General features: G+C 48.1%; 1 protein-coding gene across 11 annotated transcripts in view; it reads left to right on the top strand.

Moving 5' to 3' along the window:
- Nucleotides 1-23,232, top strand: part of HECTD4 (HECT domain E3 ubiquitin protein ligase 4) — a 184,725-nt gene that overhangs the window by 137,748 nt on the left and 23,745 nt on the right. For all 11 annotated transcript variants that reach the window (XR_014302557.1, XM_082698252.1, XM_082698254.1 and 8 more), the window contains 15 exons: nt 1,163-1,324; nt 1,437-1,585; nt 1,858-1,937; nt 3,856-4,019; nt 4,662-4,899; nt 5,717-5,853; nt 6,277-6,403; nt 9,663-9,800; nt 11,309-11,445; nt 13,944-14,104; nt 18,240-18,421; nt 19,609-19,814; nt 20,118-20,248; nt 20,510-20,715; nt 22,687-22,866. Coding sequence is in view for 10 of the 11 variants with exons in the window: in XM_082698252.1 (XP_082554378.1) it covers nt 1,163-1,324; nt 1,437-1,585; nt 1,858-1,937; nt 3,856-4,019; nt 4,662-4,899; nt 5,717-5,853; nt 6,277-6,403; nt 9,663-9,800; nt 11,309-11,445; nt 13,944-14,104; nt 18,240-18,421; nt 19,609-19,814; nt 20,118-20,248; nt 20,510-20,715; nt 22,687-22,866 (2,398 nt within the window). In the remaining variant the exon portion in view is untranslated. The remainder of the gene's footprint in view (nt 1-1,162; nt 1,325-1,436; nt 1,586-1,857; nt 1,938-3,855; nt 4,020-4,661; nt 4,900-5,716; nt 5,854-6,276; nt 6,404-9,662; nt 9,801-11,308; nt 11,446-13,943; nt 14,105-18,239; nt 18,422-19,608; nt 19,815-20,117; nt 20,249-20,509; nt 20,716-22,686; nt 22,867-23,232) is intronic.

Below are 23,232 nucleotides of genomic sequence, written 5' to 3' on the forward strand. Positions count from 1 at the left end.
GAGAAGGGAGTTGAGGGAAATTGGAAGGGGAGGTGAACCATGAGAGACTATGGACTCTGAGAAACAATCTGAGGGTTTTGAAGGGGCAGGGGGTGGGGGGTTGGGGGAACGGTGGTGGGCATTAGAGAGGGCACAGATTGCATGGAGCACTGGGTGTGGTGCAAAAACAATGAATACTGTTACGCTGAAAAGAAATTAAAAAATTTTTTAAAGTATGCAGAAAAATGCAAAAAAAAAAGTTAAGAAGTAAAAAACAAAAAAAAATAAAGTGATGAAGTAGTGATCTGTGCCACAATATGAATAAACCCTGAAATTACAGAGTGAAAGAAGCCAGGTACAAAAGACCGTGTATTATGGGTTCTCATCTATTTGAAATGTCCAGAACAGACAGATCTAGAGACAGAAGGCAGATGGGTCCTTGCCAGAGACTTGCAGGGCAGGGATGCAGGGAATGAGGAGTGACTGCTAACAGGTAGGGACTTAAGAGGGACAAAAACACTCTAAAATTTGATAGTGGTGATGGTTGCACCAACAATGTTGCAAAATGTCGCCTGAAATGTCAACATCTCCATTTAGCGTTGTCAGGGTTACGGCATGATGGATCCCTGTATTTTTTGCATGACAACGAATCTCTGCTGTTCACACTGTTTTGCATCTAGTTTTTCTGCCTCCATAGATGATGACTGCCTTTCCGTGTCAATAAGTAGAAACTTAATAGTCCAGTGTACCCTTGTGCCTCAGTTTCCCCACTCAGGCTTTCTTGTTGCCTATCTGCATCATCTCCAGTTTCTTTCTTTCTTTTTTTTTAAGGGTTTTATTTATTTATTTAACAGAGAAAGAGATGGTGAGAGAGGGAACACAGCCAGGGGGAGTGGGAGAGGGAGAAGCAGGCTCTCTGCTGAGCAAAGAGCCTGACACGGGACCCAATCCCAGGACTCTGGGATCATGACCTGAGCCAAAGGCAAATGCTTACCCAACTGAGCCACCCAAGTGCCCCTAGACTGCCTTTTTTTAAATACAGTTTCCTTTGTAAAAACAGGGTCTATTCTTAAAAAGTGAACCTATATTATAATCCCACTAGATAAAAATTTTTTTTCTTTGAGAAGTTAAGGGAATTTGTGTTTGCAGTCGTACTGAAGGAGGCATTTTCCCCCCATTGTAGCCCAAAGAGATCACTTGGAGCCCCTCACGAGTGTTCCCGCCCGTCCGAGCCTGCATGTTCTCATCACACCTTACTTCCGTCACCTTCCTGGCTGACCCCAGCGCTGGGGGTGGTCTGCCCCGGGGCACATTTATCTATGCCACCTCACCACTGCCCGTTCAGGTGAGAAAGCACACGATCTCTTGCCTATTTCCTTCATCTTGAAAGAAAAAGCGAGTTTCAAGGGCCCAGCTGGAGCCCTCTGACTGCCTGCCTGCTTCTGGTGTTTCCTCAGGCCCCATCTTTTTACTGGGAAATCGAAATTGTTTCCTATGGAGATACTGATGACGACACGGGACCAATCGTTTCCTTTGGCTTCGCTACAGAAGCAGAGAAACGAGATGGGGCTTGGACTAATCCAGTGGGCACTTGTCTTTTCCATAAGTAAGTGGCTACTATTGCTGTTGCTAAAAAAAAAAAAAAAAGTTAGTGGTTGTCGGTGCTTTAATACTAAAATAATATTATAGTCTCAACCTCCAAAACTGTATAAAATACCAGTTGGAAATATATTCAAGTTGAGGCAAAGAGAATAGCTCTTAGGGTTGCTCTCGTCATTACTCTTGTGCTTCTGAAGCCCCTGAGCCTGTTCACTACTTAACTGCCTCTGTATTGGCCAGTCAGCCTTGGCTTTGACTTTGCTTTGCTCGATTTCCTAGCAATGGCCGAGCCGTGCACTACAATGGTTCCAGTTTATTACAGTGGAAGAGCGTGCGCTTGGACGTGACTCTGTCTCCTGGTGAGTGTGGTGGGAGCTTTTTTTTTTTTTTTTTTGAAACACGTTGTGTATTTCTGTTGCTCCCAGATTTTGTCTAAATGGGTTAAAAGTAAAGAAACTTGGCAATGGGAAACGGGCAATTTGTCTTTTAGTGAAAGCCAAGTACTTGTCATTGCCGTCGGCTAGTTTACACCAAACCGCTCCTTTCCGGAGGCCAGTATAAGAACCTCCATTTGGTAAGGTAGGAGTCCTATGTGCTTCCGTTCCTGCAACCTTAGAAAAACCTGAGATTTTTGCTTCTCTTTGAAGTTGAGCCTTTTGTCAGCTTTTCACTGATGAGCAGATAAATAGGTTAAAAAAAAAAAAAAGTTTATCACCAGCCCTGAGGAACTTGCAGAATGCGTTACCCATAGCTAACGTGCTGTACACTTTGTTCTTGGGGGCCTAAACATCTTGTCCTGCTTCGACACATCTGCCCAGAAGTTTGAGTCACGTAGACCGTTGATTCAGTTAAAACAACAATAAAAACCCTCCTCCCTCTTCTTTTTAGCCTCCAAATAAGTATCTTTCTCTGTGAACTGGGATGGGTCCTTCCTGCTCTAGTAGAGGAGCAAAGTGTAGGCATTGTCCTCTTGCCATTAGAAGCCCCCAGACGTGTTGGCTACGTAGTTTCAGACAGTACATCGTTTCTGAGGAAGCTGAACTTGTCCTACGTGGTAGATGGTCTGGGCTGCTCACATGGGGAATAATAAGTCCCTTGATCCATCAGGTCACCTTGTGCAGCTGGCTGGGGGTGATTTTGCCATCACTTCACTTAGGGAGCTGCTTGTTAAATTACCCCTTCCAGGGAGCGCAGTGGTCAAGTTATGACTTAGAGATCATTCCCAGCAGTTACTGCTCTCACATTTTCTGGAGCAAAACTGGGACATTTCAGCTGAGCACTTAAATGTTTCCAGCACAAAACAGTCACAGTTTACTGTTTGAGAAAGTTTTGCACAGGACCTTAGGCAAACATGCCATCCTCTTCCTAGAGAAATGTGTCTGGGTAGGAATCAAGAACTCACTTTTTACAGCAGCATCTTAGCCTCTGTGCCAACACGCCTGGTGTCCGTGCATCAGTACATACTTGCTGGGCATCTCCCGTGTGCCAGGTGCTTCTCTGGGCCCTGGAGATGCCATGGGAAATGGTGATAAGTCCCCAGGCTTTGGGAAGCCCATCCTAGTGGTATGTGGAGTACAGGAGACTGTAATCAAAAGCAGAATTGTAGAACTCCATGCACTTGGTGAAGAGTTCACTTGGTGAAGAGAGACTAATCATATGTCCCCGCGTGCGAGCAGCGTGCCTGGAGCAGCCAGCGCGGGAGCGCCGATGTGCTGGTCGTGCTCCTCTGGGCTTCTGAGCTCTATCCTGTTCAGTTCCTCATCCGAAAGCACCTTGGCTTGTCTTCGCTTCCCACAAAAATGCCTTAAACATATAAGTAGCAGGTGGGACAGAAGGGGACTTAACCATGTACCTCTAGCTTACACTGTGTGTTGGGTTTTATAGTATTAAGACCATTTCTAAATCTTCCACAAACTTGCCGAGAAAATACTACCTTTTTATCTTTGTGCCATAAGTAATTTTCCATGTGTCAAAAGGGAAAAACTTCTGTTTCTCTATTTAAAAAAAAAATCCTTCCCAATGTTTTCCCTTTTTGTCTTGGCCGCCAGAAAGATAAAGGCTACATTTAATGTGTGACTTAGACACTGGGCATTTTCTTGTGAACAGTTTGCATTTACTCAAGTGCAATACATAACTTCAGACCTTTTTCAGACGTAATTAGTGGCATAAATAAAGATAGCCGATATATGGCCTCACCATGCTGGTTGCAGTTTGGAAGTTTCTTTAATAATCAGTGGAAGGGAAAACAAGATGTCTCCTTCCCGTTCTCTGCTGTAGGTGACGTGGCAGGAATTGGCTGGGAGAGAACCGAGGGGACCCCCCCTCCTCCGGGGCAGCCAGCCAAGGGCCGGGTGTACTTCACATACTGTGGCCAGCGCCTGTCCCCGTATCTCGAAGACGTCTCTGGTGGGATGTGGCCTGTGGTTCACATTCAGAAAAAGGCAGGTTAATCTTACTGGGAAGGGAAACGAGTTCTCCTTAGGAACTTGGGTGGTGTTCAACCACGCTGGGAAGGGCGATGTGTACTCTACTGAACCCACACTCAAATGCTCATCTCATCCAGAGGCACCCTCACAGACACACCCCATAGTAATGTTTAGTCTGGCATCCTGTGGCCAAACTGACAATGAAATTAACCATCATGGTATGATTGCAGATCATAGCCTTTATGGAAGCCAATCTGACCATGTCCCCACTACCTTGAAGAAGCAATGCTTGAGCCAGGTCTGGCTTAACTGGCCTTAACTTGGCAAAATCAGAGGAGAAACATGTCCCCGGTGAAAGGAGCAGCTTGTGCGGCAGCATCAGGCAGGAAGGAACAGTGTTGGGGACAGGGACGGTCACCGTCTGAATAGCATAGGGTTGGGAGAGTGACGTGGGGGTGGGGGGAGGCAGTGACCTGTGCAGGGCTCCGTCTCAGCCCCAGAGCACGCAGTTACACGGACCCCTCTGTCTCATTCCATATGCTTTCCCAGAGCTGGGGCCCTTCCTCTGGTTTGATGTTGAGTGACATTCTTCTTGGAGTGTTAAATAACTAAACAAACCTAACCCCTTTCAAATCCTCTATTTGCTCTCCTTCCCAGAACACCAAGACTCGAGCTAACTTTGGCTCCCGTCCATTTGCCTATGCTGAAGGGCAGGCCCACCGCAACGCCGCCGACCTGTGCACCGATCTGGCCGAGGAGATCAGCGCTAACTTTGAGGCCCTGCCCTTCGCCATGGCATCTGATAGCGACAACGACGCCGGCACCAGTATTGCGTCCGACCCGGGCACTCACGGGCCACCATGCCGCATTGCCGCTGTGGCCACTGCTCAGCAGCGTAAGTCGCCGCCTCCCGGGGCCCCCACTGCTTCCTGGGAATGCAGGCGCTGCTGATTCATAACCCAGCCAACCTAGGCTCGCTCTCGTGGGCCTGGTGAAAGAAAACAGGGAACAGGAGATGGGGTCACTGTACTTTCGCTGCCTAGAAGGTACATTTCCCCACATCCAGGACGCCTGCCACTCCTCAGTGCCGCCAGAGCATCGCCACATGGAAATGCAAGCCGGAAAGACTATCCACTTTTTATAAGATGGCTAAAAGCCCCAGAATTTTGTGGCTGCCTCTATTTTTAAAATATTAATTATTTAAGTTGTTTTAAAACTGAGGTCATAAAAAAAAATAAAATAAATAAAATAAAACTGAGGTCATTAAAAAAAACAACTGAGGTCATCAAAGACTGATAAAATACTAATTGTGGAATCTAGGTGGTAGGTGTTAGTGCACAATGAAAAAGCTCTCCTAATTATTTGGCAAATTTCATAGTCAAATAAAACCAGGCTTCCTGATCTAAAGGTGTGTGCAGACTATAACTGGCTTGGTTTTGCAGACTGTTTTATGATTCTGTTTACTTCTTTCTCCTGATGAAGAACTTTCCAAATTTTTCTGTGAATTGCATGAGTTCTATTCATAGAAACAATTTTTGGAATCAGGATTATGACACACAATTAGTTACTCCATGGCTCCTTTAAAATCCCTTCAAGTGCTAGGAGTCTTTCTCACAAATGAGGAGATTTTGGTTTGTCTAAGGGGGAGAGAAGTTCATGATCTTTCTGGCCTGCTCTTGCCTCGAATTCACTGTCACTGTGCTCTGTTGCAGAATATGACAGTGACACCTCCTGTCATTATAAAGTCGAACTCAGTTATGAGAATTTCATCACCTCGGGCCCAGACCCCCACCCACCTCCCATCGCAGACGACGAAAGTGATGACGAGGATGATGATGATGTTCCCCAGGTACAAGGCCCCCGGCGCTCGGGCGGCTCCCTGGTGACTGGACGAGCCTCCAGGAATGACTTTGATCTGAGGGTGCAAGGCTGGAGTGGGGACATTTCCAGTTATGTCCCTGAGTGTGAACGGGAGCTCTGGAACATTCATCTTTGAAACCACATATCAGTAGCAGTACCTGCTAAGCTCTTAGGCCCAGTACTGATCTGGGTGTGGGAGAAATGGAGTACCCTGCTAGTGATTGAGCACTGGGTCAGTGTGGAGGGCTTACTGGGCTTCAGAGGGCTTGCCACAGTCGGGGCTGTTGCCTGCGCTGGCATCTGAAGGTGTGATTCTGCTGCTGGCCTTGGAGTAGGTGGGATGTGTAGGTCGGGGAAGGGCCGACGCCCACATGAGGTACTTCTCTGTTCATGCCTCTGCCTTCTCTTCCAGGAGGACCACTACGCCCTACTGGTGAAAGCCTGGGAGACCAAGGTGTTCCCTACCATCCGAAGACGCTTCCGCAATGAGGCAGAGCGCAAGTCCGGCCTGGACCAGATCAAGGGTGCTTTACAACTAGGTGTGGTGCTTTGCGCTTTCCTTGTGAGCTACATCATGACTTGAGCTGTGCTTAGATGAAACTTAGTCATAAATCAGGAACGTGGGGCTCATCTAACGTCAGGCCACACCTAACCTTGTCCTCTACCTGGCCTTTCCTGAGCTCTGTGCTCTTCGGCTTCTATTGCCAGCCTTTTCTTTGCCTGTCAGCTTAACTCCATGTTTGGGTTGATGGGCTGCTGAAATGGTTGTACTGGAAAGTTGGATGGCCTGGGGGTTAATAATTTGGGCTCTTAAGTTACAGCTATGCTATTTGCTGTCTGTCTGACCTTGGGACAATTACTGAAGCATGCTGGGCTTTCCTCCCCTTTAACACGGAAATCAGTGATGGTGACCACCTTTATGAATATGAGAAATAACTGCTTTAACACAGGTAAAGCTCCTAGGAACAGTGCCTGGCACAGAGTAAGTGTTCAGTTAATATGGTTTTAGATGTCACTGTGGTAATGATGGTGGTATTTTTCTTCCATGAGCATAGTTTCTCTAGCAAAGAATAATGCGAAGTTTAGCCCCCAGACAGTGGACTATTCGTGAGTCTTGAGTGCAGGTAGCTAATTTCTGTTTTGAGGATTTTTCTCATCTTGTGAAGCACCTGCTTTTTTCTCCCAAACGTGGGGCCTCAGGGATGTGTGAGAAGTTTCTCATTTTTGTCCTATGTCAGCAGCCTTGCTCCTCTTTGAGCTTGTCCTGAGCTTAGGACCAAATAAAAAGGAAAGTCCCCACTAGACCTTCATTTTTTAGCCAATTAATATGCCAGGTCCCAGATATCCAGTGATTACTTTTCTCCCATGTTGGCACTAGGACTGAATCAGCTTGTGTAAATGTATAGTTTGATTTTTACTTATTTACTTTCATGCTTTCTATCCCCGAAGCTGAGGCGTATGACAGTGAAATGATCTTGTTTAAACTTAACCTGTGGGCATAGCCACACCTCCCGTGACATGGCGGGATTGCTTCCTGCTCTTGTCAGAGCCCGGGTTCAGCTGCCAACCCAGCTCTGGGGCAGATAAGTAGTAAATCTTCTCTACTCTTGAGTTTGAGACAGAGGGAACGACATTAGGAAGACTCTTGGTGGGAGTGCACGAGGCAGGGGGCAGGGAAAAGCGTCGGGCGCGTGAGGACTTTGGATTTTATTCTCTGCAAGATGGGAAGCCACTGGGAGGTGGTAAGCAAAGGAGCAACACAATTCAGTGTCGTAGATCCCAGAGGGAGTTGGCTCTTCCCCATCTGTTTTCAGCATCTGAGAGGAAATGCCCTCGTGGGCTTTGTTGGAGGGCAGAACAGACCTTCTCTCAGGTTGTAACGACGCTAACTTAATGCAATGGCAGGTGCGCTGCCTCCCGCCTCCAGGCACCCATGCAGCGCAGGCTTCAGCGGCAGGAGGCCTTTGATGCGGTGGCATGTGTTGAGCCAACCGTTCATCCCACTTACCTGTCCCTGCAGTCAGCCTGCCTCCTGGGCGACGGGCCCCCGGCGAGGGAAACACCCAGTGGGCCATGGCAGGTGACCTGTGGTCGGGGCTGTGCGGTAGATCAGGGTCCGGCACGTGTGTAGCTTGGCCAGGCCAGTCTCGCGTGGCTTCTCTGACAACCTGCTATTTGAGTGGAGATCACGAGCAGACGGGCTGACATCTGGCTTCCACTGAGAACCATAAAGCACTGTTTTCAGGGGGGCTGCTGCTTCTTACCGCTTTGGAGAGAGTAGGAAAGGGGGTAGAGAATTTACAGTGTGCAGGTGGAAAGCCCCTGTATGTGATCGTTGGTTGCTTTGCCTGTATTTTGATATAGGTTCTGCTTACATTAGGATTTCTTCTCTTTTCCTCTTTGGTGCCAGAGCCATCCTCAGCATCTGTGGCCAAGGGTGCCTCCTCTTTTTCTGCTCCCATTGTGGTTAGGGGAAGGTATAGACAGCGCAGCAGAAAATCTGATCATCCAAAAGTGGCCCTGGACCAGAGGGGGACCGATGAGTCCCCCAGACGGGCCTCCAGCCCCTAATGTGGCCTCTTGCCAAGGCATTCTCTAGGAATCCGTCTGTGTGCTGTGACTAGTCATGTGAACCAAATTAATTTAAACCTAAAACATTTACCTTTTGAATATAATCTTCATGGAAGCCGTGGCAGAGGTGGAAAGGAGGCTGGGGGATGGCTTGTGGTACCCAAAGGACCACCCCCGTGAGGTAGAGCAGCCTCCTGTTGTCCAGTCCCCGAGGAAGGTTACTGACCCCACCCCTGTCCTGAGCGTGGTTGACCTCGGCATCCTTCCCGTGTTCCTGGATTCCTGCTGGGTCGACAGCCCAGGATTTGTTCTCCTGTCCCCCGTTCCTTTGGAAAATGTTGCAAAGATGATTTTTCCATCATCTTCCAATGTCCGGCCACACCTCTGTTCTCTCTGACAGCTCTATCTCCAGGCATCCTTCTCTAATTGCAGCCTCCTCCTTCCAAAGTGTGCTCTCAGAATTGCTGTGCCTTTTCCCTCCAGCAAGGCCAGCATGTAAAGGACTAGGAGACGGGCGTGCAGGCCATCAGCCTGCGTGGCAGCGCCTGTGGCCGCCCCCGTGTCGGAACCCATGCAGCGTGGGAGCTACGGCCGCGCTGGCAGGTGGAGACACTGTACCTCACCGCCCCGTGCGCCCCGCAGGGCCGTCTCTTCAGGGACAGGTGTTGACTGCATTTATTAATTGATAGTGGTGCTGCTGGTGAACGTAACGACGTGTTCTCCCTTGGGAAGGAAGAACACAGCCAGTTCCAGTGCTGGGTAGGAGAAGCTGGTGGAGCTCTGTCTGTCTTAAGCAACATGCGATGGCTGTAAAAATCACATAGTACAAAAACGTACAAAGTAAGAAGCAAACCTTCCCTCACTTGTTACCCTCTGTTTGCCCTCTACTTAGGAAATGAAATGATTTTTAACCATTCTGTATTGCTGAATATTTTCCTCATCTCCATTTGGGGATTTCTGAGTGGTGCTTCAGGGACTGCTTGTGGACCTTTACACACACATGCTTGTGTTTCTGAGGAGAAATTTGAAGGGTTCCAACAAGTAGGGCATCGAGTGTTTGAAAGTTGCTAGACCCCCATAATTACCTTCCCCAAAAGGCTCTGTACTTCTGTGGACGGTGTTTGAAGGATTCTCTTAACTCGTCATTCTCAGTATGAGTCAGTGTTATGGTTGATCCAAAGACCGTGTACTCTTCGGAGAGTTACCAGTGCAGTCATATTTTTTTAGGTATGGTGGACATTGCCCGACAGACGGTTGAATTTCTCTACGAGGAGAACGGCGGTATCCCAAGAGACCTGTATCTTCCCACCATTGAAGACATTAAAGACGAAGCGAACAAGTTCACAATTGATAAAGTTCGAAAAGGTTCTGTTTTCCCTCCTACTTCATCTGTGAAGCTTCGTGGATTGAGGGGTTGGGTGTTCACTTTGAGTGTGAGCAGAGCAGCTTGAGCTCGCCTGGGGTGACTCTCCTTTTGTGGAATGACAGGACCTCTCACAGCCCCTCTTCTGTGAGGCCCTAAAGCTTGTGTGGCCTCCAGTGGCCGCCTGCACATTCCTGTGTGAGCTCGCTGGCACCCACAGAGTGAGACGGGGTACTGGGGCAGAGGGAGAAACGGGGCATGGGTGGCGAGGGGTCCAGATAGGCCTCCCAGCTTAGGTCAGGGCTGCTGAGCTGGAACCACGAATGTGTGGTTGCACTGCTTTTTTAGAATTTTAATAGAGCGTGTTTATTCTTTTGATTAAAAATCTATTGCATTTTTTGAGGAAACGAAATTTCGGAAAAGCACAAGAAAGAAAACTGGAAACCACTCATTATCAGACTTTCACAACGATATGAGAACATCAGGAACAGAAGCAGAAATATATATTTTCATTCTCTTTTTCTTTTTTAGATATAATTTGCAAACCATAAAATCTACCCTCTTAAAGGATACAATTCAGTTTTTAGTAGATTCACAAGGTTGTATAACCGCCAAACCATTGCCTCTAATTCCAGAATATTTTCATCCTCCAAAAAGAGCTCCTGTACCCCCACCATTCCCCATTTCTCCTTTCCTTGAGCCCCATTAATTTACTTTTTGTCCCTATGGACTTGCCTCTTTTGGACATTTCCTATGAATGGAATCCTACAACATGGGGTCTTTGGGTCTGGCCTCTTTCATACAGCGCAGTCTTTCAAGGTACACACATGTTGTAGCATGTGTTAGTACTTTGTTCCTTTTTATGGCAAGATAATACTCCAGTGTGCGGGTGGTACCCCATTTTTTAATCCACTGATCAAATGATGGACACTTGGGTTGTTTCTAACTTCAGGCTGTTATGAGTAATGCAGCTGTGAGTGTGTGTTTTCCTTTCTCTTGGGTAAATATTTAAGAGTGGGATTGCTGGGTCCTATGACAAGTTGAACTTTTTGAGGAACTGCCAGACGATTTTCCGAAGTGCACCATTTCACATTCCCACTGGAAATGCATCCAGCTTCCATTTTGTCCATATCCTCGCCAACACTTACTACTCTCTGTTGGTTAGATTACAGTCATCCCAGTGGGTGGGGGTGAAGTGGGGTCTTACTGTGGCTTGGGCTTGTGTCCCTAATGACATGGAACATCTTTTCATGAGTATCTTCATTTTTCTTTGGAGAAATGTTTATTCGAATCCCTTGTCAATTTTTTGAGTTGGCTTATTTGGTTTTTATTATGAGAGTTCTCACAGTGTTTTTTTATACGATCTTCAAGACTGACCTTTGTACCTTTTTTAGTTACAACTAAACTGAGGTATTGTTAGATGCTGTAGAGCTATTTTAGGCTCTAAAATATAGGGTCCCAATTTGATAATGGTACTTGCTTCTGAAAAAACTTCTCCTTCTGTCCTCAGGCCTCACAGTAGTCACCCGCTCTCCCGACAGCAACAACGTAGCCAGCAGTACTGTGGGAACTGCTCTGCCCAAATTCGCCATCCGGGGCATGCTGAAAACCTTTGGGCTTCATGGAGTTGTCTTAGATGTTGATTCAGTGAGTAAACAGTCTTCTATATACACTGAGACGTTCATGCTCAGTCTCCCTGTGCCTTAAAAAGCGATCATACAGGGACACCTGGGTGGCTCAGTTGGGTTAAATGTTTGCTTTCGGCTCGGGTCATGATCTTAGGGTCCTAGGATCAAACCCAGCACTGGGCTCCCTGCTCAGTGTGGGGAGTCTGCTTGTCTCTTTCCCTCTGCCCCTCCCCCCCGTGCTCATGTTTGCTCTCACTCACTTGCTCTCTTTCAAATTAAAAAAATAAATCTTTTTAAAAAACCCAGTCATGCAGATGGATTATTCTTCAGATTAGGGATGAAGAAAGTGAGCTAACTGCTCACACCAAAAGGCTTTCCTGAGGCTTTCTTGTGGGCCAGATCAGGGCTGATGATAGATGATGATAAGCTGTTAATGCTGCGCTGGCGGCCCCCTTCAGACCACGCTGCCTCTGCCGCCATTTTGTCAGCCGTGTTCAGGCCATCCCTCCATTCTTCCTACCCAAGTCCCAGGAACATTCTCCCGTGGTCCTTGATAAGTGGATGGTTGGCATGACCTTTACAGATATAAATAAAAGAAATAGTTTTATGATTTTGATCACATCATCTTGCTGGTTCTCCCAGCCTCGGTTTTCCAATATGCAGCACGAGTGTGTTAAACCCGTGGCGTTCTCCGGTTGGGGGTGGGGGTGTTATAGGTGGGAAAAAAGGAACAGAAAATGCATCTGGACAAAGCCAAAGCTTTCTTTTGAAAATAGGGTCCTTTGTGAAAGTGATGACTCCACGATCCTAAGGTCTCATGCACGTGCTGGCATGTGAGAAGTTTCCTGGATGAGAAAAGCTGATGAACCTATACATAGTTCAAGCCTAAAAGTCTCTGATGAAAAAGGATCTGTTGCCCCATAGATAAACTAGAATCTGTCCAGACAGAGACAGAGCAACAGGTCATGTAGGTACCATTAATGGTGTGAAATGGAAAGCTTTCCATTTTTACTGACTCTGTTTCACCCAAACTTAATTATGAATCATTAATTTTTTTAAAGATTTCAATGTATTTGAGAGAGACAGTGCACGCATGGGAGCAGTAGGGAGGGGCCAAGGGAGGAGGGAGAGAATCTCAAGCAGACTACTTGCTGAGCGCAGAGCCTGACGTGGAGCTCGAGCTAAACCCTGAGATCATGCCCTGAGCTGGAACCAAGAGTTGGACATTCAAATGACTGAGCCTCCCAGGTGCCCCTTGAATCGTTGAATTTTTTTTTATGATTTTATTTATTTATTTGAGAGAGAGTGAGAGAGCATGAGAGGGGAGTAGGTCAGAGGGAGAAGCAGACTCCCCTTGGAGCTGGGAGCCCGATGTGGGACTCGATCCCGGGACTCCAGAATCATGACCTGAGCCGAAGGCAGTTGCTTAACCAACTGAGCCACCCAAGCGCCCTGAATCATTAAGTTTTTAAGAGAGGTTATTGACTGGTGGCTTACTAAGGTGAACATTTAAGTAGAAAATTCTATTAGTAATACTATTAATTTCCCACTGCCTTCTGATATAAACTTCTGATCCTGGTTATCAGAAAGTATATAACTGACCATGTTTCTCAGCAGTGGAAATATGTGCAAGTATAAATTAGAAAAATAGGAAATTTATTAAAATAATTCTGTTATTTCTCAAATAGTTTGATTCTTTTAGGTTTTAATAATAATCTGTAACAAAAATTACGTTCATATTTAAATCCAAAGCCTATATGCATGAGTTTACTTTTTTACTTTCCTGCAATAAAATAGAGCTATCAGATTTCCTGCTTTTCCAAAATTATTATTTTTTTCAAAGTTTTATGTATTTGACAGCATGAGCGGGGGGTGTGGTGGGGAGCAGAAGGAGAGAAAGAGAAGCAGACTCCCCACTAAGCACAGAGCCCAACATGGAGCTCAGTCCCTCTATCCTGAGATCACGACCCAAACCAAAATCAAGAGTTAGATGCCCAACCTGTCCAAGCCACCCAGGCACTCCATGCTTTTACAGAGTTGTCAGCATAAAAACAGTGAACATAAAACAATATGCACTGAATTGTGACTGAAATATAGCCCTGTTGTCTTTAATTTTTTTTTTTTTTTAATTTTTATTAGAGTTGAGGGAAGGCCAGAGGGAGAGAGAAAATCTTAAGCAGGCTCCATGCCGATCAAGGAGCCCAATACAGGACTCCTTACCACAACCCTGAGAACAGGCCCTGAGCCAAAACTAGATTCTGATACTTAACCAACCGAGCCACCCAGGCGCCCCTGTCTTAAATTTCTAATTCATGATTACATACCAGTTAAAATTTGAAAACCAGTATGAAAACACTAAATATTAACCAGATGTCTTTGACCTCTTAGAGATTCAATGATGTGAAACTGACATTTATTACCGTGAAACTTTGATATATATACATATATATTTTAAAACTTGAGGGGGAAAAGTCAGTGCCCAAAAAGTCAAATAGACCGTTTCTTTAACTGTTGTAGGTAAATGAGTTAGTGCAGGTAGAAACGTACCTCCGAAGTGAAGGTGTGCTGGTCCGGTACTGGTACCCTATTGATATGCTGGAGAGGCCCCCGGCAGGCTACCGAAGGACGGCCACCAATGGGCTGGTCACGCTGGACAATACCAACCTTCAGATTCACAGGTAAGACTGAGCCCATCTTTCTAGTGGATCACAGAAGTGCGCTTATTATGTCTCTACCACAGCTTTTGACCAGCTTTTCCTTCAAAGCTGAGAGTTAGAGAGATGGAAGCTAGTAAAGTAACAGTAAATGGCAGGGGTTGGGAAGAAATGTGCGATCTGGTGTCACCCCACCTCTGCCACAGGCTCTCTGCTGTGAGCTGCAGGGGGGAGGGGAGGGCTGGAGATCCAGAAGAGAGTGGAAAAGCTGTAAAGAGTAAAGCCAGTCCAGAAGAGGTAACAAAGAGGATGTCCAGGCCTGGTGGGAGCAGCCGGCTCATCTCTCCATTGAGCAAACAAAGTGTTTACTCCTGAGTGTGTGCTTTGTGCCTAGCACTGGGCGGAGGTCTCTAAGGAAGCACATGCCTGCCCTCCGTGGATGGTCTCTCTCCTCTAATCCACACCTGCCGTGGCTTTCCATTTCCCTTGGAGTAGAATTCAGACCATTAACCTGACTCGTGAAAGCCCTGCCTGGGCCCCCAAGTCTCTGCTTCTCCATGTCCTCTGTCAGCGGTGCTGGCCTTTCCGCATCTCTCACACACAGTGCTCGTGTCCTCCGTGGGGTCTCTGCGCCTGCTCTTCCCTTTACCCTGAACTTTGCGTGCCTGTCTCATTCTTGTCATTCAGATCTCACTATGTTGCCTTTCCAGAGAGGGCTTTGCCTCCCCAGCTAACGTAAGCATGAAGCCACGTGTTGTCCTAGCGCCACATCTCACTTCCTCTCTAGGACCTGATGTTCTTGCCTGCAAGTTTGTGCGAGTTCGGTTTACTTTATTCACTGTGTTGTGTTTCTTCCTCCTAGACTGAGGTTCTCTAAAGCAGAGGCTCTGTCTCATTCTTCGCCAGAGCCTCCCATTGTCTGATCGGGATGCTGGCTCAAGTTGTAGACTCAAAGTATCTGTTGAAAAGGATCCCAGAACATACAGGCTTGAATATCAATGCGATAGTCCTAAACGTTTTTAAAGCTTTATTTCATAAGCGAGTTGTATTTTTAGCAAATGGCTCTGATAGATGTAACTTAATGACCTTTGATTAGCAGCTGAGCGAGAAGGCAAGAAAGCACTTGGTAAAGTTACAATCAGGCTGTCGATGTAGGACATTTATTCTTGGGATTATGGTGGTGATCTCGGTGTTAGGAGAACTAAGAAGTCTGCCCCACGGGTTTGTTTGATCAAGAAAGTGGCTGGATTTCTCACCATAGTACAGATACCCTCAGCAGTGTGCTCTTCCTAAGGCGCTCACGTGTCTGGGAGAGGACTTAGAGTGGTAGACGGTTCAGCAGTAGCCTCAGAGGCATTAACAGTCTGCAGGGACAGAGCAGGGACTACTGGGCAGGCCCGAAATAGTCTCACCCCAGCTGCGGCCCCGAAATCTGAGGACGAAGCTGCAGGGAGTCAGTGAGGGCTTTTATTCCGACCTCCTCTGTGTTGCTGGCCCGACCCCTCTGAGCGGTGCCCGTGCACCCTCAAACCGACCTCCGCGGAGGGAGGCAACAGGCAAGTAGAGGTGGTTTGTTTTAAAGTCCGGCGTAAGAATATTCTAGGCTGGTGGAGAGAAGAAAGAAACCACTTAAATGCAGCATCTCAGCTGTGTTTGTCTTCATAGCTGTACAAACTCACCAGGTCTTATGTGGCTTCTTTAGTTACCGTTATGCCCAGATCTGAGTTAGGGTAGAACAGCATTACATTTAATTCAGATCAGTAGGCACTACAGGGTGAGCCCTGATGGGTCCAAGTGGGTTTTAAACCTAGACTTTTTAGAGACAATAGGGCTGCTTCTAACTTGCCTTTTTAGTTAAGTGCTTAATACCAGGAGAATTTTTTTATATTAACATATAATGTATTATTTGCCCCAGGGGTACAGATCTGTGAATCATCAGTCTTAAACAATTCACAGCACTCACCATAGCACATACCCTCCCCCAATGTCCATAACCCAACCACCCTCTCCCTCCCCCCAGCAACCCTCAGTTTGTTTCACAAGATTAAGAGTTTCTTACGGTTTGTCTCCCTCCTGATCCATCTTCTTTCATTTTTTTTTCCCTCCCTACCCTCCACGACCCACCCACCCTGCCTCTCAAGATTCCTCATATCAGAGAGATCATATGATAATTGTCCTGCTCTGATTGACCTATTTCACTCAGCATAATACCCTCTAGTTCCATCCACACCGTTGCAAATGGCAAGATTTCATTTCTTTTGATGGCTGCGTAATACTCCACTGTGTATATATACCACATCTTTCTTATTCATTCATCTGTAGTTAGACATCTAGGTTCTTTCCATAGTTTGGCTATCGTGGACATCACTGCTATAAACATTGGGGTGCAGGTGCCCCCTTCGGATCACGACATTTGTATCTTTAGGGTAAATACCTAGTAGTGCCATTGCTGGGTCATAGGGTAGCTCTATTTTCGATTTTCTGAGGAACCTCCATGTAGTTTTTCAGAGCGGCTGCACCAGCTTGCGTTCCCACCAACAGAAAAGGTTCCCCTTTCTCCGCATCCTTGCCAGCATCTGTCATTTCCTGACTTGTTAATTTTAGCCATTCCGACTGGTGTGAGATGGTATCTCACTGTGCTTTTGATTTGTATTTCCCTGATGTTCAGTGGTGTTGAGCACTTTTTCACGTGTGTATTGGCCATTTAGATGTCTTCTTTGCAGAAATGTCTGTTCATGTCCTCTGCCCATTTCTTGATTGGATTACTTGTTCTTTGGGTGTTGAGTTTGATAAGTTCTTTATAGACTTTGGATGCTAGCCCTTTATCTAATATGTCGTTTGTGAATATCTTCTCCCATTCTGTCAGTTGTCTTTTGGTTTTGTTGACTGTTTCCTTTGCTAATGCCAGGAGAATTTTTAATAATGATGATTAGTTGAAGAAATACAGGGAGCCTCTCCTATGCTTAGGATTAGATCATTTGCCAAGAGATGCAGTTCTTTTTTTTTTTTTTTAAAGATTTTATTTATTTAATAGACAGAGATCACATGTAGGAAGAGAGGCAGGCGGGGGGTGGGGGGTGGGGGGCAGGCTCCATGCTGAGCAGAGAGCCCGATGCGGGCCTCAATTCCAGGACCCTGGGATCATGACCCGAGCCTGAGCCACCCAGGTGCCCCCAAGAGATGCAATTCTAAATGAGACCCGTTTAGTCACTAATGAGCTATTATTCAAGGTAAATGCTAATTACTTCAAAAATTCATCACACAAAGTGTTCACGGTGAATGTTTTGTATGCACTTTAGTGAGCTGTGGTTTCCAGACCGTGTAGCTCACCCCTTTAAAGCATACAAGTCGGGGGTGTTTAGTATATATACACAGATATGTACTGTCTTCACCACAATCACTTTTTTTTTTTTTTTAAAGATTTTATTTATTTATTTTTTTTTTTTAAAGATTTTATTTATTTGTCAGAGAGAGCGAGTGAGAGTGAGCACAGGCAGACAGAGTGGAAGGCAGAGTCAGAGGGAGAAGCAGGCTCCCTGCGGAGCAAGGAGCCCGATGTGGGACTCGATCCCAGGACGCTGGGATCATGACCTGAGCCGAAGGCAGCTGCTTAACCAACTGAGCCACCCAGGCGTCCCACCACAATCACTTTTAAAACATTTTCATCCCATAAAGAAGAAACCTGTGCCCCTTCTCTCCTCTAGTTCAGCTTTGTCCCGTTTCTATGGATTTGCTTGATTCTGGACAAGCCTGTGTGGATGGAACCATGTATTGTGGGGCCCTTCGTGTCTGGCCTCCTTTTCTTGGCACAATGTCTTCAAGGTTGATCCATGGCGTAGCAGGTTCTGGCACTTCGTCCTTACTGCTGACGAATGTTCCAGTGTGTGCATTTACCTTTCCTCGCTTGATGGACGTTGCTCTGTTTCCAGTTTGGGCCACTCCCAAGTAATGCTCGTGTGAACATACACGTAGAAGTTTTGTGTGGATTCTCTGTTTGTCCACGGTGGTTTCTGAGTAGAGAAAATCCAAACATATTTAAACATGACTTTTTATTTAAGACCGAAATGACTAGGTTGGCGTGCAGATTCCAGGGCCGGAAGAGAGGCCTGTGGCCCGGCCCGAGCTCCGGCGCTTAGCGCGTCCCCCGCTTTCCCTGCAGAGAGCTGCTGCGGTGCGAGGCGGCGCTGGCTCGGCTGTACTGCCGCGTGGCCCTGCTCAACATCTTCGCCCCGAAGCTGCCGCACTTGTTCACCCGCCTCTTCCACATCCCCGCCATCCGGGACATCACCCTGGAGCACCTGCAGCTGCTGTCCAATCAGCTCCTGGCCCCTCCCCTCCCAGGTGAGCCTTAGCTTCTGGCCGGCCTAGTGACAACAGCTCGGGATGGGGCGGCCCTAAGCGCCAGCCCAGCCCCAGGCAGGAGACTGGGGGTGAGGGACTCGCTCTCCGGGTGACACAGGCCTTCAGCTGGTGTAGATAAACGGCCCTAAAGAGTCGCAATGATCTGGGCAGCACTTGCTCGCTTTAAAAAATGGAAGTATGCTACGTGACCTGTTTAGTCCTTGACCTGCTAAGCACTCACTGAGCATCCCGACCAAGTTGTGGATCAAGGGAAATTTAAGCATCACTTAGGAAGTCCTGTCACTGTCCTGTGGCCACAGTCATTGTCACAGGCCTTGCTCAGAAAGGAAAATGTACCTTTTATGAGACTGACGCGCTACCTACTACGCCAACAGGCACCACCTGAGAATGTACCTTTTACCAAGCTCCTCCACAGCCTCATCGGTTCATTGTGACTTCTGGTGGAGCTGTTTCGGTGGGCCAGGCTGTGTGTATCTCCTAACGTTGGGGCCCTTAGCGAGGCTTCTGGTGAATGCCAAGCAACGAACCTGCTTAGCACAGCCCAAGACAAAGGGGCGCCTCTGTCTTCCCCCAGCACCTCAGCCTCCCCTTGGCCTCCCAGCAACTAAGACAGGAGGACAAGGTGAGAGGGTAGACGGCCCTCAAGGCCCAGCGGGCATCTGCCAGCTGTGGAGGTCCTAGTGAGCGTGAGTGTGCTGGGGTCCCCTGGCCCACCCCCAAGAACTTAGAGGCTCCAAAACATCTGGACAGCTTTAAAGCGATTGTGGAAGAAGCTTTGCCGTAGTGACCTCACACTGGCTTTACACACTCCCTAGCAGCTCCTCGGGCAGCTCGGGAGGGGCCTGGGCACACGAGTATATCAGGCTCTGGGAACCCCTGCATCCGAGCAGTTCCATTTCTGTTTCATAGACCTGAGGCCGCCACTTCAGATTTGATTTTAGGAACAGTTTTGTTGCTTAAAAGAAAGGAAAAATTTAGACCGCTGATGTGAACCCCAGCCCCCAACCTGCCAGCCTGCAGGATCTGATCAGTAATGTCTCCTCTGAGACGCTCTGTCCGAGTTGCCCCATCCTGGTTTTCTGGGCAGGCTGCTTGCTCTCACCCACGTCTGCCCGCCATTGGTGTCTGTGGTCCTGGCGAATTCAGGTTTTCTTTCCTGGCCGCAGATGGCACCATCAGCTCCAGCTCCATCCTCCTGGCACAGTCTCTGCAGCATTGCGTCCACTCCCAGAACTGCTCGGCCACAGACCTCTTCTACCAGGGCAGCTCGCAGACCGTGAGAGAGTGGCTCCACGTGGCCATCACCCGGACCCTGCACCAGGGCGAGGAGAGCCTGCTGGAGCTGACGAAACAGATCTGCTCCTTCCTGCAGGTAGACGACTAAAGCTCTCATGTCCCTGCACCGGGCCTATAACTTTTAATTAGAAGTCTTACTGGCTTGCTCTAAATGACACACACTCTTCCCCAAGCCCCCTAAGCCCCGCTGAACCAGTCTCCTTTTCCTCGTGGCTTTCCCATCTTGTCCCATCCATAGTGGCCTCCCTCCCTGACGGCTTTCTTGTCCCTGGGATCCTGTGACTGCGTATGCATTGGCTCTGTCCTTTGCTTGGGAGTTGGGGGATGAAGTGCTCTCCTGTGTGTAGCCTGTGGCTTTCCTTGTTAAATTTCTCTGCAGACAGCGCCGGAGCAGTTCCCCTCTGAGGAGTTTCCGATTTCGGAGTCCAAAGTCAACATGGATGTTAATTTCCCTGGGGCGGCTTTTGTCGTCGTGTCTTGCAAAGAAAGTCAGTCTGGATTCCGCAAAGAGTAAGTTGCCCGTTCTCCAGGAGAGCTAATGGGAGAGAAAACTGGAGTCTGGTGAAACTGACAGAGGACAAGCTCGAGTTGTTTTTACTTACTAGTTAACATGCACCATATTTGAAAATAGTCTATAGTTCTTCCCATATTTCTGTGTTTGGGAAATTCATCCTTATAAAGAACGACCTTCTAGGATGTGGTGGGACTGACTCAGAAATGCCCACTTCTTACCCTCCATCTGACCCTCCTGCCCTCCCCCTTGCTCCACAGCTCCTCCTTGTACAAGGCGCCATGGGCACGGGTGCTCGTGTACGGGCTTGGCCACAAAGTCAAGCGGAACGGCCAGCTAAACCTGATTGAGGCCGTCTGTTACCCACGGGATGCGTCTCCGGCCAACACCGGCCTCACGCCGCCGCCTACCGCCAACCAGTACCCTTCGGTGATCCTCTCCACGGACAAGGTCCACATCAAGCTGGGTATGTCTCTGAGTTAGCGCTTGGTAAGAACACTGTGAAGTTATTTTTGGCTTTCCTTCTTTCTGGAGATAGAAAGGATCTTGTACGTTGCTGTATGTGGTCAGTAAAGAACGGAAGTGCTCGGGACAGTGTATTTTAGGGGCAGGAGATGAAATGAGCGCCTTTCCTTTCACAATTGTGCACTCTTTAGAGTGACCTGAACAGAGCGGTCCTTTACCAGGAATAATCCCAGCTGCCTTCCTCCAGCGCTCATTAAAACTTAATTCTCTTGGGTGTGAGTGGGTCCCTGGGGCTCAGGTCACAGTGAGCATCTGCGGCCTGTCTCGGTGGTAAACAGCCTGCTGGCCAGGCCAGGAGGCCCAGTGGGTCTCCCCAGCATTCTTTGCTAAGCTGGCGTGGGTTTAGGGTCAGGGACGGGCTCCCCCTCTGCATATCCCAGAGGCCACCCCCCGCCTCTGCACCCCGGGCGCCCGGGCCACCTAACTGTTTCCAACAAAACACACAGAGGCAAGGAAAACCTGGTCACAGACTTCCACTGCACTTCCTATCCCGTTTGATGAGAAAGGAGGGATCCAGGTTTGCTAGAGAGGATTCTGGAATGTAGCTGACTTCCCAGTCAAAAATTGGGCCTTGGGGTGGGGGCACCTGGGTGGCTCAGTGGGTTAAGCCTCTTCCTTCAGCTCAGGTCATGGTCTCAGGGTCCTGGGATCGAGTCCCACATCGGGCTTTCTGCTCAGCAGGGAGCCTGCTTCCTCCTCTCTCTCTCTGCCTGCCTCTCTGCCTACTAGTGATCTCTCTCTGTCAAATAAATAAATAAAATCTTTAAAAAAAAAAATTGGGCCTTGGCTTTTCCACAACCCCTGTCCTAGAGACCTTACATCTTTAGGGAATGAAACAAAAGGAGACTTTGCCAAATAACTTGATCTCTCTTCATTAGGGCTGATTTTTCTCATAGCACTTGGCCTCTACTGGCTGTTCTTTTAACTTTGTAATTAAATAAACAGAAGATCTCTATCTTTTCACTCCTCGGTTATCACCATATAAACGTTAACCCCAAAACGGAGGTCAATCAGCATGGTTCCTCCCAACTTGTCCAAAGGCCCCAGGCTCCTGATGGCCTGACTTATGTCTGGTCAGGCCCTGCAGCAGGCCTTGGGGTGCAGTGTAAGGGGGGAATCAGGCTTTAGGGCCTTTTTCCTCTCGCTGCAGCCTCTCTGGCCAGTTTCAAGCCATGGCAGTGACACAAGGTAATAAGAGAAAAAGCCCAGGCTTTTATCAGTTGGTTAAGTGACTGCCTTTGGCTCAGGTCATGATCCTGGAGTCCTGGGATCGAGTCCTGCATCAGGCTCCCTGCTCGGCGGGGAGTCTGCTTCTCCCTCTGCCCCTCCCTCTTCTCATGCTCTCTCTCTCTCTCTCATTCTCTCTCTCAAAATAAATAAAATCTTAAAAAAAAAAGAGAGAGAAAGCCCAAGGTCCTGGGAGTGCTAGTCTGGGGCGCCCCTTCCCAGTCCACTCTGTAACCTGATACAAGCGTAATGGTCTCATGGGATTGCAGCCACACAAAATGGCTAATTATTTCTTTACCAAACTGGGAATATTCCAAGGAAGCAGCTTTTAAGGTCTGACTTAGTATTTCCATGCTGGCTTATCAGGCTGGTTGGTATCTAAGCAGCTGGGGAGTGTTTCTCCTTCCCCATTCTCATTGCTGCCGGTGGCCCCTTGTGACAGCGACAAGTGGACTCTTGGGAGGGATGTCCTCAAGCCCCTCCTGTACCCGCAGCCGACTCGGTCTGGAGTGCAGGGGTCGGGAGGCGAGGGGCGAGGGCAGCTCCATTTCCTTTCGCCTCCCGCAGACGAGCAGGTTGGCTTTCCAGGCCTGTTCTTACACACACACCTGGTGGGTCCTTTTCTGAGGCTGATTCGGGTCCTGTGCTGCCAATGATGAGCCTTCCTCCTCGGCCGTTCTTCCAGGCGTGTCTCCCCCTCCTGGAGCCGTGCTGGTGTTGCATTCTCTGCCCCTGGAGTTCCCTCTGGCTATGGCCTTCGCCGAGCAGCTGCTGGCCTGGAGATCAGAGGATGGCGAAGCGAGATCCGAAGATGAGCCCGACACCATCCCGACGTCTGTCCTCCTGCAAGTTGTGGAGCTGCTGGGTAAGGCTTACCTTCCCTCGGGATTGGGCCTGGGAGAGCTGGGGAGCTAGCTGAGGAAAGGGATTGCCTGCTGGTGGCCTCTTGTTCGGTTGCTGTCATTTGAAAAGGGCCTGTATTTATTTATTTTGAGAGAGAGCTTGGGCGGGAGGGGCAGAAGGAGAGTGGGAAAGAGAATCTGAAGCCAACTCTGCAAGTAGCCCCACACAGGGCTTGATCTCATGACCCGAACCGAAAAACCAAGGGTCAGACACTTCATTAGATAATCCTGTGGCCTGGCCTCGTGGACGCAAAGTGATGTGCAGGGTGTTCTCCTTTCACTAACCACGAAAAGGAGATTGGTTTTAATTAACATATAATGTGTTCTTT

The sequence above is a fragment of the Mustela nivalis genome (assembly GCF_964662115.1).
Source record: "Mustela nivalis genome assembly, chromosome: 14".
NCBI lineage: Eukaryota > Metazoa > Chordata > Mammalia > Carnivora > Mustelidae > Mustela > Mustela nivalis.